We start from the raw sequence: 15,204 nt of genomic DNA, 5'->3' as shown, positions 1-15,204 counted from the left end.
CTCGATTCACCCCTCTCTTCCGCATCTTGATCATCTACTGGATCTACTGGAATGCCAATTTTTTTGGCCATCCCAGTGTCAGCCATTGGTGCAACTACCAAATCAGTAGTGTCTTCTAGTTGTACTGAATACCAATCAACACAAACAACCCTTGCAGCACCATCACAACCCTCCTCTGCATCTTGATCAGCCCCTTGTATCACAGTCACTTCACCCATACACATGGGTGTTATCTGTCTTTGTGAAGTCCAATCATCATCTACCATCTGCGAAGCCAACTTTGAGGGCACATATCCAACCTTAGAATCTGATTTCAGATCAACGAGCTCAGCATGAAAGCTAGTTTGTTTGCTTGCCCAGCCGTCTTGTCGATCGATTTCATCAACCATCTCTTCACCATTCTCAATTCTCACATACTCACCCTTCCAATTATGAAACCGTAACAATGATGCCTCTTGCTCTGGACCCCAAAAAATGCCTTCCCCAATTTTCTCCACAACATTCCTCACGGCCCTCATTTCCATGCTCTGCATTTCCTGTGGATAAATCTCTTCAAATTCAACCTCCCATTTCACAATTGTATCTCTCTCTATGTCTCGCATGCTACCATCAACTAGCTTTGCTTTAGATGGTAAGAATTCAACACTGAATTCGAAGGTCCGAGCAACATTGCCCATGTTTATCAATGGCGAGCACTGTGAGGCAGCGAAAGCAGACGAGGCACACATCGCAGGGTTGAAGAGGTTGGACAAGGTGATTAACTGGTCGACGTTGTCTCTCGTGGCTCCATCTCGTTCAGCCCAACGCCGCCCCACCACCCCGCCGCCGCTCCCTAGTCCCACCCACCTCCACAATCTGGATTCCGTGGAAGACGGGGGAAAATAGAGGCCCACTTGGTCAGATTTAACTCAAGACGGAGGGGAGTGGTGCCGAATACACACCAAATGGACAGCTGCGGCCGTGAACGAAAGCTCCGCTGTCGTCGCCGACGAGAACGAAGAAGAGAGCATCAGCATAGAGAAGCGGGGAGAAGCACGCGTTCAGTCCGGTGGGGATCGATGCACTGCCAAGTGGGACCCACCTCCAGACGCACTGATTAGTTTGACCCCCTGTTTTTACCTTAACCGTAGTCCGTTGACGACCGGAACCGTGTTTAACCACCTGGTCGTATTGGGGCTATTAACGCCATGTAAGACGGCGCACACGAGCTATTTATGACAAGTACGTCGTACTCCTTCCAATTCACATGAAATGTGTCACACAGGAGCTATAGATCCATTGCTTTCCAGCCAGTGGCAAAGACCGATAAGCGGGCTGTGGCGCCTGCTCCTATGTACCCATGTGTTGCTAGCTGATCATGGATAGATCAAACTAGGCACATATGAAGCGGAATCGTCAGCGTACTTTGCCGCCGCCGCCGTCGTCGTCGTGTGTCAGGCTGTTAGTGGACTCACTTAGTTGTGTGGAGCTTGCCCAACAATGTGAAGACGGATATGGTGTCTTTGTGCGGCAGCATGGATGCGACCCAATGTAACTTAGTCTGATCAGGTCTGGACTCTCGAGGAAGTGCAAGTTGCAACATCAGGTGACGGTGAGGATACAGACGGCGAGGTAAAACAACCCAAAACAACGGCGGCAACCTAGGCCAACCACGTGGACAAAACCACTCTCAAAACCACTTCTAAATTTCTTAGCGAGTGTTTTGAATGGTTTTGTAAAGTTTAGAGGGTGATATACCTGGTTTTGGAGTTGAGGGGGTTAAGTAGCCGGTTCCTGAAACCCGAGGGGGTATGTGGACTTCTTTCGCGCTCCCTCTGTCTCTATCCTCTCTCCACCTCTCGGCCGCTGGCCGATTCCAACCGTTGTCGGCTATTTCCGACGCCGTCCAACACTCCCTCGTCTTCTCCTCGATCCGGCCTATCTCCTCCACCAACTGGATTCGACGCTCGCCTCCTCCTAGTGCGCCCGTGGCTAACCCTAGCCGCCACTGTTGCCGGCGCACGGCGCCGTCATGGACGCCGGGGCGGCTCTGACGCCCCTTGGTGCTCATCCTCGACACCTCCTGCACGCTCACCCGCATCACCAAGGCCGTCGGCGTCATCGCCTCCAGTCATGCCACACATGAGTGTGCTTCCCAATCTGCGTCGTCTTTAAGGGCGTGGAGCAATGGAGGTTGGCTCCTTCTCCATGGTCGCGTGCCGGGAGAGGAGTCAGCCCCGTATGGTTTTGCGGCAAGGTCAGCGACAGGGGCACTCAGCCACCTATTATATTGTGCTGAAATTTTCTCAAATTATGCTGCTGAAATTTGCTCTTTTTTATGCTGAAATGCTATTCCGTGTTGCTAATATGTTTGCTTAAATATGTGGATTTTTTTCGTGGATTTCATGTGGGTTTAGAAAACCCGATGGGATTTTAGGACGGGCAAAAAAACTAGCACCGCTCATGGTGACGGGGACGAAGACGGGCTTGCGATTTTCTCGTGGGGATGAGTTCAAACAAATAAAACACGATGGGTTTCGTCCCCGTTGCCATCATTGGGCATTTACTGCACACAAATTTTTACTGCTTGTGATGTCTAAAATGCTGTGTTGTCTCTTTCAAAGTTTGACACACGTGAAAAAAGGATGGAATGATCTTGGAAGCTTATAAATTTTGTTGCACAAGGTATTTTTGCTACAATGCTTGGACTGCTAGGATTTCGATTTTACGTGGGATCTTGGCGCCGCATAGAAAATGATCATAGTCCATTTAGAATTAGTAAAAAAAAGGAGTTCATAGATATAGTGTAATTCCTACCAAATGATGTCACCAATTACATGATTATCATTTTAATAAACCAAACTGTACTAAGTACTAACACATTTACATATGTACTGTCGAAACAGACTTCAGAGGCCAGTCTCAACAAATCAGCTCAGCTTCATTGAAGCTATCTGGGTTGCAAGCTCCATGGCTTCCTTGACCCGAGAAGCATCACTTCCCTACATTGTAGAATTCACAGATGATTAGTAGAGTTTGACCAAAGAGACTTCTCTTGATAAAGATTAAACAATGCCTCACCTGGCCCTGGGCAAGACCATTCTTGCCGCCACCTCCTCTCCACTTGAGTGGTGTGATTGAAGGTATAAGCCAATCCAACACCTTGAAGCCATTGGGTGCGTCGGGGGGTACAGCGGCATAAACAACAGCCTTGTTTGATGCCTCGTCTGTGCTGAATACCATCACCGGCAGACTCTGGAAAAGTTTTGACACAAGGAATGCAAATTTAATGTTTTAATAGGCACACAATTAAATTGTTCGAGTAAGTTGGAAATTATGCTGAATATATTGTCATTTTTGGATGAATGATGGGTAAAACTACTAGACAGAAATGGATCGGAGTACCGACCTTGAAACGGTTCATGGCTTTGACAACTGCTTCACGGACAGCAGTGCTATCAAGACCCACATCGACACGAGTAACACAGAAGGGTTTTCCTTCCAAAAAAGCCGCTTCTGCGGCATTCATGGCGGTCTTGACAGCGTTTTGCATATTTTCTTCACCCATTTTCTTCTTTGCCTTCCTAAGTTGATCCTGATATACCCAACGCAGCTATAATCAGCAGCTTTTAATTAAACTACTAATAGAATACCAAATATCATAAATACTTTCTCCTTGAAAGGATGTGACAAATGAACTGAAACACTTACAGACCTCCAACTTTGAGACATTGCCTCTTAGATCAGCTTTTCTCGCAGCTGGGATAGCAGCTGCATCCAATGTGTTCTTGATGGACCCAATTTTCTGGTAAAGAAACATCATTCTTAGATACGATCTAATACAAAGCAGACGAACAGAAAATGGCTACAAAGTAAAATTGACATCATCTATTTATATGAAGGCCAAGGACATACTATTTTTTATAAGAAAACAAACAAAAATACCAAAAGCTTTTAATAGTATCCAATTTATCAGAGTATCACAACCATATATATAGCTCATACTGAAGAGACACAAGCACAAAAGGAAAAAAGCTTAGTACCTTTTCCAGTGTCGCTCCGTCCAGTAGCTTAGATGCTTCATTGATATCAGCTTCAATAGATTGTGCCAACTTGATAGCCTGGGAGGCACACTCAGCAGTAACAGCCGTTATCCTCCGAACACCTTTTGCGATACCCTCTTCAGATATGAGGGCAAATTCCGCAGCGTCTCTGGTGTTCGAAATGTGTGTACCTGATATACATCAACTTTAGATTGCATAAATACACCAATTAATGTAGAATTGCATAGAACAGAGTAGTAAATAAATATACCTCCACACAGCTCAGTTGATATGGATGACCATTTTTTGCTTTCAGGGTTTGCAAGCAGATCTCCCACTTTGGGACCAATCGATACAACTCTTACAGGATCAGGGTAGATCTACAAAGTCAATACGCAAAGCGAATTACACGAAACAGCAGGGCAGGCAAACGAGATATGAGAACACGATACGTCAAGATGGGTAAGAGGGCGCACTTCACCAAACACCGCTCGCAGGCCATTTATGCGCTTTGCGTCAGCTAATTTTATTTCTTGTGCAGATACCTCCAACCCTTCCTTTATTTGCTGCTTCACTATATCCTCAATTCTTCTCAAATCTTCGGGCTGAACAGGTTTCCCTGTTATTATGTACTAACAATTGAGTTGACAAGCTTAGAAAAAACATCATGCGGATGCAATGTAAAAGGAATCACAGCGTACCATGGGAGAAATCAAATCTCAGCTTCTCTGGAAGAACAATGGAACCTTTCTGGTCAACATGGTCACCAAGTACTTCCTACACTTAGAACAGTTAAACCATCATGAGTGCAAAAAAGCAACTCCCTGTAAAATTGAGAGGCTTGAAAACATACCCTTAGAGCAAAGTTGAGCATATGGGTACATGTGTGGTTTGAAGCAATGAGAGCACGCCGTGCGTAATCAACCTACCAAGAGTAATAGAAGTATCGCAATGTAATTTAGCAATTTTCACAGTTAGCTGATTCGGTGTAAAGAACTAATCAGTAGAGAATGTTACCTTGCATTTCACTTCATCCCCAACAGACAATGCCTTGGAGTCAGGCCCTTCCAGAAATGAACAGATATGCAGGACATAGCCAGCAAACACTTGGACATTGTTCACAGTGAAAGATCCAGATGGCCCCTCGATACTCCCAATGTCATAGATCTAATCCAGAAATATCATATCGCGTGTCAAAAGAAATCATGCAATGCATGGCGCAACTCTAGAACATGCAGGATGGCTGCGTATCATTCATTAAAATGAGAAAAAGTTTATACTATACAAGTATACAACCAACGGGAGGTATCACTCTTCAGGGTGCACTAATCATTTTTTGTTCTGGTTACAATCAAAGAATAACTTTCAAAACAGAAATCATGTGTCCACTTTACTAATGAATCAACCAACATAATTCTGTTAAATTTAACAAAATTACTGTCATGTGGGGCCATTGCTACAGGAGGACACCCCATCAGACATCAGCTCAATAGTTACTATAGAAAATATCCGTCGTGTGAGCTGATGTCAGCTGGGGTTTCTTCATGTAGTAACGGCCCCACATGGCAATTACATAAGAAAACAGAACCTCATGCTTATTCAGTAGGTAAGCTGATAATTCATTGCATGATTGCAACTTGAGAGGTGATTGCACTTGACATTTTCATTCAACTGACCAACATGAAACTGTCAAAAGTGAAGTTGTACCTGACCACCCTGTTCCGCATAGAAGCTCGTGCTTTCCAAAACAAGACCAAAATCTTCATCACCAGATGCAGTGGCTGTGAACTCTGAGCCAGTATAGATAGCTTTCACCACAGTGCTATGTACCTGCAAAATGTTTTTAGGTATATCGGCCATTATATATAAGTGTTCGACCATAGTGTGAAATATGAACAGTGCAAAAACAATCAAAAGCTGGAAGCCAGGTAGATTCACTGGTTGAAAGTAATCCCAAACAGGCACTCAATATTGGAAGGAACTGTAGCTAATAGACAAACCACAACAAGATAATCTAACTCATAGTCTAACCTCGTGTTGGAATTTCGGGCTATCATTTGTGCTGGCAATCCCATGATTGCGCAGCTGCGATGTAGCATTAGCATCCAGGACAATAGATTTGCCACCAGCCTGCAAGAAAACATACATAACAAAATCAAAAGTAAGTATGATTTAAACCATAACAGACAAAAGTTGCCCAATCAATTGAGCCTCAGTAGCATACCAGAGATGCTAAGTTTAGTTAAGTACAACATTATTAAATAATAAAGAGCAGGAATAATACTTGGATAGCATAAAAGACCACAAGTGAAGGATTAAGTTTTATGTTTAAAGAGAAATAAATACAACCTTGTAGCGAGCATTCCGAGCCTTTTGCCTTGCTTCTTCCATGCAAACATTAAAACCCTCCATGTCAACAGCGAGCCCGAAGTCAACTGCCATGACCTATGAGATAAGAAACAAGAATGTTACCAGAACAAAAGACAATAAAAACTTTAACAACAGCATAAACATGAAAAGTATACTGATGAAAATATGAAGAACAAACCTCGGTCAAATCAATTGGATAACCATAGGTGTCCCACAGAACAAATGCATCCTGAAAGTACAAATAACGGCTGAAATGCATGAAAGATATCAATATAAACATCAGCAGAATGTAACCGAACATTGGTAAACATGGCCGAAGTACAATCTAAGAGAAATGTTTCTATGCAGTGAACTACCATTCTTAAAATAAGGACGAGGAAAAGAATTATTCCACATTAATGTAGAAAATACGATCAAGTTTACCAAGTAGTGGAATCCTCAGTTTTGACATGTTCTCGAATACGAACGAATGAATAGAAATTAGAAAGGAGGCTACATACCCAAGGGGCACAGATAAACTAACTCTGTGCCTGACCCTGACAAAGCACTAATCTAAAATATGGTGCATATTTTTCATACAAATTCTAGATGCAACAACTAATCAGAAAGTCACAACACATGCTCAGACAACAAACAAACTATGTCTGCTTGGGTGCAAACATCTTCCAGTGAAAACAAAATAAATCAAGTAACACGGTGGTAATTTAAAATCAAAGCACTTGCCTCGCCACTAAGTACTGCCCCGCCATTCTCCTTGACAGCATCTGCAGCTTTCTTAAATCTCTCATATCCCTGAAAATTACATCAACAGCACATTCAGTTAACTGGCTGAACAGCCACAAGAAAGGAAAATATATATTATGATGGTTCTAAGAAAAGAACAGTCAGATAAACTTCAACTGTAGGCTTTCTTAGTCTCTGTTTCCATATATGAAACACGATGGCAAGGCGCCTAGTAGGAACTACCATTAATATATATAAGGATGATAAACATAAATTGCACCACTGATGATCATTTCATAGAAAAGGTGAGACCATTTATCATGTATGCTAATTATTGTGATTGAACTAACTGCTGTAAACCAATATTGAAACTATCACCCTGGATATGTTTGTTAATGTGTTGCCACAAAACAAGACACTAGCTGGTTACTCGCCACAACACGAAAGGGAAAGTAGTGGCTGCACCCACCTTCGGTGTACCCAGATAGTGAGCAGTAATTTCGAAAAAAAAATCTGAAACTTGGTGGATGTGATAGTGAGCAAATGTTTTAGGATCTTGCAAAGTTTGGTCACCCAAAAACATCAAATGATCTCCATACAAAACGAAATACAAATGATGTTCTGCACCCACGTTACTGTTCACATGTTTTCAGCACAAACTTTGTTTTTTTTATACAGATTTCCTCAGATATTATTTCGCCACTAAATTTTGCAAGCACCTGAAACATTTGGTCATAATCACATCCACAAAGTTTCAGAAATTTTTTAAATGTTTTGACAAGTTTTTTATCATGGGTGCACCTGGGGTGCAATGTGTGTGGGTGCACAAAAACCACTCTCTAATACATATAAATCCTTTAGCGGTATCACACGAGCAAAACAGTGGCACAGAAGATACAAGGTATAAACTGGCTCAGAGTCTCCGGAACAACAAAAATTTAAGGGTTATCTGATGACAACCTAGCTAAACTACTTTGAGACTAGCACATGTTCAGAAGGATAAAAACGCTTTACAGAAAAGATAAGGTATGAAAACACTGCCTAAGAGTGTGCAAACACTCGGAGTTGATTACAATGAAATTACTTCAACAAACTTCACTTGGGCCAAATTGATGTTACTGTTATGCAAATACTCCTGGCAACCAACATTACCTTCACTAGAGTGTTCTCAAAGCTTGCCTCTTCGTCTGTAATGATATCTTTAATCTTCTTTTCATTGTCCTTCAGCTCAGGAAACACGTCACCCATCAATTGGACAAAAACATCTACAAGGCTGTACAAGCAAGATACAAAGTAATGGTAAATCAAATGAATCTTTGAGAACAAAAATGATGAGAGAGGGATGCCAAATATGGAGAGAGAATCAGAAATAACTTAAAAATTTGATGCAGAAGTAAAAACAAAACAAAAAATCATGTTTAAAAGGGCAGAGCCCAATACTTTCTTGTCCAATATCAATCCGCTAACCATCAAAGTACCACACAAAAATTGGACAGATGATAGTTCAGATTTCCTATAGATTCCTTTCAAAACAAGAAACTGACCACATGCTAGTTAAGGTTTCCTTTATACTAACCACATGCCCAGGTTTTTTCCCTATATAAGTGTCATAAAGGACACATGTACTTGTTAGCTCAAACAGTACTAATGACCCAGAATTAACATTTGAACCTACTAGAAATATTCAATAAATAGAACATATACTTCTATTATGGTGCATTGTGCTCAGTCCTGACACATATCACCACTTAAAGGGTTGTACCAAGATTTCAAGTTCCAAATTTGCAACAAATCCTCACCAACCAATTTATTCCTTGAACAAAATTTTATGGATGAAATGCAAAATTTCAGATTTACTCCTGCCTAGCGCTGTTTTCACGATTTAAGTTCAAATTTCAACAAATTCTGTGCTGGAGTTTGTTCTCCCAGTAGCCAGTACCCAACAATCCATCAACAAAATCAGCTGCAGCCAGGAATCCTGCCTAGTACCGTGTCTCTCTTCAGGAAGCATGTTCTAATACAGCTAATTACAGTAGTAATTATGGAGTTAGCTTATTTAAGAGAATGTGCAGATCGACCATTTTACGATCACCAGATGTTACTTCTATGTGCCCACCTCATATTACTGTACTTTGGATATTCATGTCTATAATGTAGTTAATTTTTACTCCCTCCGTTTCTAAATATAAATCTTTAAAGAGGTTTCATTAGTGGACTACATACGGATGTATATAGACGCACTTTAGAGTGTAGATTCACTCATTTTGCTCTGTATGTAGACTCCTAGTGAAATATCTTAAAAGACTTATATTTAGGAACGGAGGGAGTACAAAATAGGGTGTGACTTGCAATTACGATCAACTGGCGTGGGTGAATGTTCCCCATTTCACTATCAAAGCAGAACATTCAGGCTGCCGTCCGGCTAGAGCAAAATTCTGGACATCTACAGTCATTCTCATAAGCCTTACATTACACTTCAGCATTCCGAGTAAGCTATGCAAATATATCAATAAGGAAAACGTATAGAATAAAACAGATGCAGGTTACAGTTCTTACGAGCTAAAAAATCCTTTCTTTGCCATCAATTTTTTATGACCAAAGTGAACAGCACGTCTAAGTATACGCCTTAGAACATACTCTCTTCCCTCATTTCCTACAGAAAAAACTCAAATTAGAAGTTAGAACAGTGAAACATTATTGCATAACGCAAAACAAAGTCCTGAAACATTGTAATGAAAATACAGGAAAAATACAATAGCTCAGTAGTTGCAACAAAACATTCAGTTATATGCCATATACACTAGATAGGTTGTCCAAGATGGTGGATCCACCGAAAACAATCTCATTAAACTGAATGGAGTCAATAACATATTTTCTGCAGTTGTTCTGAACCTTCATTGACGATATATTATGTAACTGCAACATACCATATCATGTCATTTTGCATTGGTAATTTCTACTGCTTACACCACAAGCAAGCAAATAATTAACTGCTTGCTTCATATTATATGTAATTCTAGATTACTAATTAATATTGTCTCACATCCCGATCTGCCCCAAAAATTTCAAAATATCCTTGCCATATTTATTCGAACAAGTACCCATCTCTTAATTGCAACACCCTACCTACCAGCACTTCCGTCGGTGCAGAAGACAGTGGAAATAAGGTTTAATTTGGTATTTCACACACAAATTCATGTGGCAAGAAGTATAACAAATTACAGGGCCATCTGAAATTTATAAATTTTGGCTCGCAATGTACTAAGCCTAAATTTTTTTAGCAAGTATGACTTCATACTTACAAGAAGGACGTTAATGTTTCTTCCTAAAATAGGAAATGCAACTCAGGTCTCCAAACTAGTGATTTGACACTTGGACACCCAAACTGAAATTAATCAGTCAGGTTCAAAAATCTAGCCTCCCGTAGTGTGGCTAGTCATTTTGGCTGACAATGGGCAGTACAATGATCTATCTTTTTCATTCAGATTCTTCAAAATAGGAAATGTCGAACTATTGTGACTTTATGTCCATACACTTAATTTTATTCCAATGCTATTGCTACATTCATATCTCGAATAAAAATACCAATAATACAAGCGCCCAAGCTTATCCATCTCACTTGTGGACAAATATAAGATAGATCTACTTAAACATCCTATTGTGAAGGGAAGGATGCAAATATGCAATGCAGCACGCAACTTAACAAGGCATTTAGGTGTATTATTATTAGTCCATCTGTGTACACAACTAAACCATATAAATGAATGGTGATCATTTTAAATCATGTATCCCCAACCAAAACAGTATGAACTCACCAGGTTGAGAACCATCAGCAATAGCAAAAGAAAGGGTTCTTATGTGATCTGCAACAACCCTATATGCCATATCAACTTTCCCAACATCATCGGATCCTACTTTACCAGAGTATGGTTGAATTCCAACGCCTGTCAGCTGCATTCAGAATGCATATCAAATTAACATTTAATATCATTTACTTTAGGAAAAAAATATTACTGTAGTCGCAACTCACAAACACAAAGAAGCTGCAAGTGTGCATCTGGACAAAATACCTTGTGGATGGCATCAAATAATGGCATGAACACATCTGTATCGTAATTGCTCATTTTATTCTGAAGGATAGAAGTCAAACGCTCGAAGCCCATTCCAGTGTCAACATGTTTTGCTGGCAAGGAACTCAAAGTACCGTCTGATTCCCTGTTGAACTGGGTATTAACCAAATGTCAGTGCATAAAACAGATTAAAAGCAAATAGCCGTGTACACATAAAACAGAGTAACTGAAGGTGTATTGAGATTAAAGCTCAACAATCTACAAAGAATAATTTTCTAAAGAATAGCATGTTAACCTGAATAAACACAAGATTCCAGATCTCAATACAAGTAGGGTCATCATTATTCACTAATGAAGCTGCGTCACGGTTGCCAATACGATCAAAATGAATCTCTGAGCATGGCCCACAAGGACCTGTGTCGCCCATCTCCCAAAAGTTATCCTGCTCAAAGAATACATTATAATACTGTTCTTTAATAGTAGCATTTAGACGATAGTATAGGTCCAACAGAATTACAGAAACGAAGAAACTGAAACAGTACAACATAATGCCCAAAACAGCCAGGAGCTCGACCAACAAACCAAGCACATTCAGAATACCTTGCAACCGAAAGGCAGAACTCTTTCATTCGGTAGATACTTCAACCATATGTTTTTCGACTCGGTATCGGGAGCCACACCAGATTTCTCATCGCCACCAAAGTATGTTGCATAGATTCTATCAGTGGGCAATTTGTAGACCTGCACATATGAAATATTAGCAACCAGTAGGTAGTAAGAAGATGGCCAATATTTAAACTCAAGTGGGAAATTTGCACATCTATAGCTTTTCACATCATTTTCTTATTTTTGCTTGTTCAGATATATTTATATCCAGAGACCCTACATAAAAAAAGTAGGCAACATACATGTCTCTGACCAGATCACCATAACAAGATTCGCTCTGCACGTAGTGCCTTTACATCTTAGATGGGAAGTCAGAAGGCCAGAGTCAAGGAATATATCACTAAAGTGATCGAACTTATTGTACAAAACAACGATTAGTTATTAACTCCAGCCAAACGGTAAAGAGCTTAGTTTTGAATAGAAATATATACATGGGCGGGGCTTTAGCAAAAAAAAATTGCAGGGTGCTTTTCACTATGGCATGAATAGAAATTTAAGTGCTATACAGTACATTTGAACATTATTAAGTCACAACAATAACAGTTTGTCGTACTAAACTAAATTATGGATGGCTGCACAAAGTCATCGCTAAACAAACAAACCTACTCCAAACAGGCACACAAATCAAAATACATTGCTAATTTTTCACAATTTTAAATAATCCATCAATCCAGTCATTAAATGAAAATTACAAGATCACCCATATATAAGTCACAGACCCTCGTCATGGTTTCGTGCTTAATGTCTATTACATCATCCCCAAAACACAAACTTTCACTCACCATTGAAAGTTTGAAACCACTAAAGTGGACCTAATTTTCATTATTTATTTTGCCAATCACCCAACTTTCAGTTAATTTTTACCGATCCATAATCTGATGTAGAAATACAGTAGTGTATAGTACAAACAAACAATCCAAACTTGAGAAGGGGCAGAAGGCAAGAATCCGGTACCTGGGTGAGGAGCTCCCACGCATACGAGATGGCCTCCTCCTTGAAGTAGTCCCCGAAGGACCAGCTGCCGAGCATCTCGAAAAAGGTGTGGTGGTAGGTGTCCTTGCCCACGTCGTCGAGGTCGTTGTGCTTGCCGCCGGCGCGGATGCACTTCTGGGTGTTGCAGGCGCGGCGCAGGCGGCCAAGCGGCGAGTCCGGGGCGGCGAGGCCGAGGAATATCGGCTTGAACCCGTTCATCCCGGCGTTGGTGAAGAGGAGCGTGGGGTCTTTGTGGGGCACCACGGGGCTGGACGGCCATGGCGTGTGCGACTTGGACGTGAAGAAGTCGATGAAAACCTGCCGGACCAGGGCGGCCGGCCACTTCGGCGGCTCCTCCATCGGAAGGCCGACGGTGGCCGCGGCGACCGTAGATGCTTGGAAGGAGGAGCGGTGGATGGCGGCGGGCAAAACCCTGGTGTTTGGCCTGGTGACACGCTGTCAGGGCAAGTACGTGCAACATATAGAAGAGACTATGTTCGAAACAAATTTGTTATTACTAAGCGTGGCGCCTGCGACTCCTCATCACCAAGCCTCTTGTGAGCACAAGCATGACGACATCGCGAATAATCTAGACGCTTCCATGCTTTTTTTTTCCGGGGTAAATGAAGTTTTATTTTATAATCATAGAGTTACAGTCGAGAGGCCACAAGTCCTTAACACATGGTGGAATCGAGCCTAGCCATGCAGTTGTAGCTCGTTCAAATCGGCTATACTTTGTCAACCGATCGGCAACTCTATTTTGACACCGGCTAACTTTCTGAGGAAAAAACTCCCTAGTACCTAGTAAAGCCTTGATCTCCAAGACTATCTGACCATACGCCGAGCGAAGGAGCGCCCCACTTATTAAACTGGATAGAGCTTCAGAAGAATCCGATTGCACCACCACCAGAAGATTAAAATGGTGTATTGATAATGCTATACCTAGCATGATCGCATGCAGTTCAGCTTCCAGCTGATCGTTGCAATGGAAGATGTATCCATAAGCTGCCATGAGAATCTTCCCCTTCTCATTCCTGAGAACCATACCAGCGGCAGCCGAGCCATCCTCCTTTAGGAATGAGCCACCGACCAAAAGGGCCAGCTTGCCCGACGCCGGGGCTGGCCAAGGGACTGCGACGGTATGGACAACCTGAGTTGGCATAGCGACGGCCGAAGAGGGCATCTTCCCCTTCAGAATTTCTTCCGTTGAGAAGCGTCCAGCGAGCTTAATTGACTTGTAATAGCTATCCAGGTACTCGACGGTGACAAGAAGGGGGGAGCATCCTTCTCATGGGTCATATCATTTCGTGTTTGCCAAATACGCAAAATTAACATGATTAGCATATCACGGATATCATTAGAACACTTGGACAGCAAGGTCATGAACCACTCCTTCCCATCAGAAATGAGTATGTCGTCTTCTGGAATTGACCATCTTCGCCGCATGTTCACCCACAGGATTCAAGTGTTTGTCTCTTACATTGTTGTGTTGCCATAGTCCTCATCGCGCATCTCCATGCAGTAATTTTCATCTTTTGAGGAACCACGGATTTTTAGACACGATTCCATAAGGTTCGATTCCCGTCTGGATTAGTACTAGAAGCACTATTGGCGAAGGTAGCATTGTAATCATATGTAGCTAGCTTATAAGCGCTTCTCATTGTAAACATACCATACTTCTTCGGAAACCAAGACAGAAAATTACACCTCTCGCGCAGTGAAGTTCTAATTTTCAAAATATGTTCAACATCCATAGGCTAAAAGAACTCATTCAGTCGATCACCTCTCCAAGCACCATTATCATTCAAGAAATCAGACACCCGGTTAAAGCGACAATTTCCTTTAGGAGTAATTGGGCGGAAGAAGTGGGGCCGCGGGATCCAAGGCTCCCTCCATGTGTGGATTCATGTACCGTTCCCTACTCGCCAAATGTCATCTTTCTTAACCAGTTCAAGACCATGCAAAATACCCTTCCGAACCTCAGAATCATTGCTCGAGAAGACTGTATCTAACAACTGACTAGAAGGGTAATATTTTGCTTTCAGAAGTCGCGCACACAAGCTCTCCGACATGTCCAGGAGCCTCTGGGCTTGTTTAGCTAACAAGGCCTGGTTAAAGTACCACATGTCCCTAAAACCCATTATCCCCATAGGTTTGGGAAGCCTCAATTTGTCCCAGCTCATCCAGACCATTGTGTTCTTCTCATCCTCAACTCCCCACCAGTACTGACGCATCATACGTGTTAGCTCATCACAAACCGAGGCCGGGAGTTTAAAGACACTCATAACATATGCTGGAATGGCCTGAGAACCAACTTTATAAGAATCTCCTTATTCCCAGATGACACATATTGCTCACCCCAGTCAACGAGAATCTTCCTC

The 15,204-nt window shown here is 41.8% G+C and overlaps 1 protein-coding gene and 1 long non-coding RNA gene across 3 annotated transcripts; one reads left to right on the top strand and one right to left on the bottom strand.

Annotated features, from left to right (window-relative positions):
• Positions 1–1,827: 1,827 nt before the first annotated feature.
• LOC123451074 lies at positions 1,828–4,712 on the top strand. Its single transcript, XR_006632094.1, has 3 exons — positions 1,828–2,236; positions 4,339–4,484; positions 4,564–4,712. It is a non-coding gene; the product is annotated as an uncharacterized LOC123451074 (long non-coding RNA).
• LOC123451073 (alanine--tRNA ligase-like) lies at positions 2,732–13,183 on the bottom strand. Of its 2 annotated transcripts, none has more exons than XM_045128086.1 (22): positions 12,806–13,183; positions 11,786–11,926; positions 11,481–11,627; positions 11,186–11,338; positions 10,931–11,066; positions 9,672–9,768; positions 8,268–8,388; positions 7,116–7,184; positions 6,571–6,621; positions 6,369–6,467; positions 6,054–6,152; positions 5,730–5,852; positions 5,040–5,189; positions 4,876–4,947; positions 4,724–4,799; positions 4,499–4,641; positions 4,294–4,402; positions 4,023–4,213; positions 3,671–3,784; positions 3,389–3,574; positions 3,061–3,234; positions 2,732–2,981 (listed from the first exon to the last, which is right to left on the bottom strand). In XM_045128086.1, the coding sequence occupies exons 1-22, from the start codon at positions 13,181–13,183 to the stop codon at positions 2,910–2,912; spliced, it is 2,901 nt and encodes a 966-aa protein (XP_044984021.1). In that variant the 3' UTR covers positions 2,732–2,909. The 2 variants fall into 2 exon arrangements, with proteins under 2 accessions (XP_044984021.1, XP_044984022.1); XM_045128087.1 differs by having other exon boundaries at positions 3,695–3,784.
• Between the last annotated feature and the right edge of the window lie 2,021 nt (positions 13,184–15,204).

The sequence above is a fragment of the Hordeum vulgare genome, chromosome 4H, assembly GCF_904849725.1.
Source record: "Hordeum vulgare subsp. vulgare chromosome 4H, MorexV3_pseudomolecules_assembly, whole genome shotgun sequence".
Lineage (NCBI taxonomy): Eukaryota > Viridiplantae > Streptophyta > Magnoliopsida > Poales > Poaceae > Hordeum > Hordeum vulgare.
The sequence above is the reverse complement of the archived record's forward strand: the minus strand, read 5'-3'. Positions and strand labels throughout refer to the sequence as shown.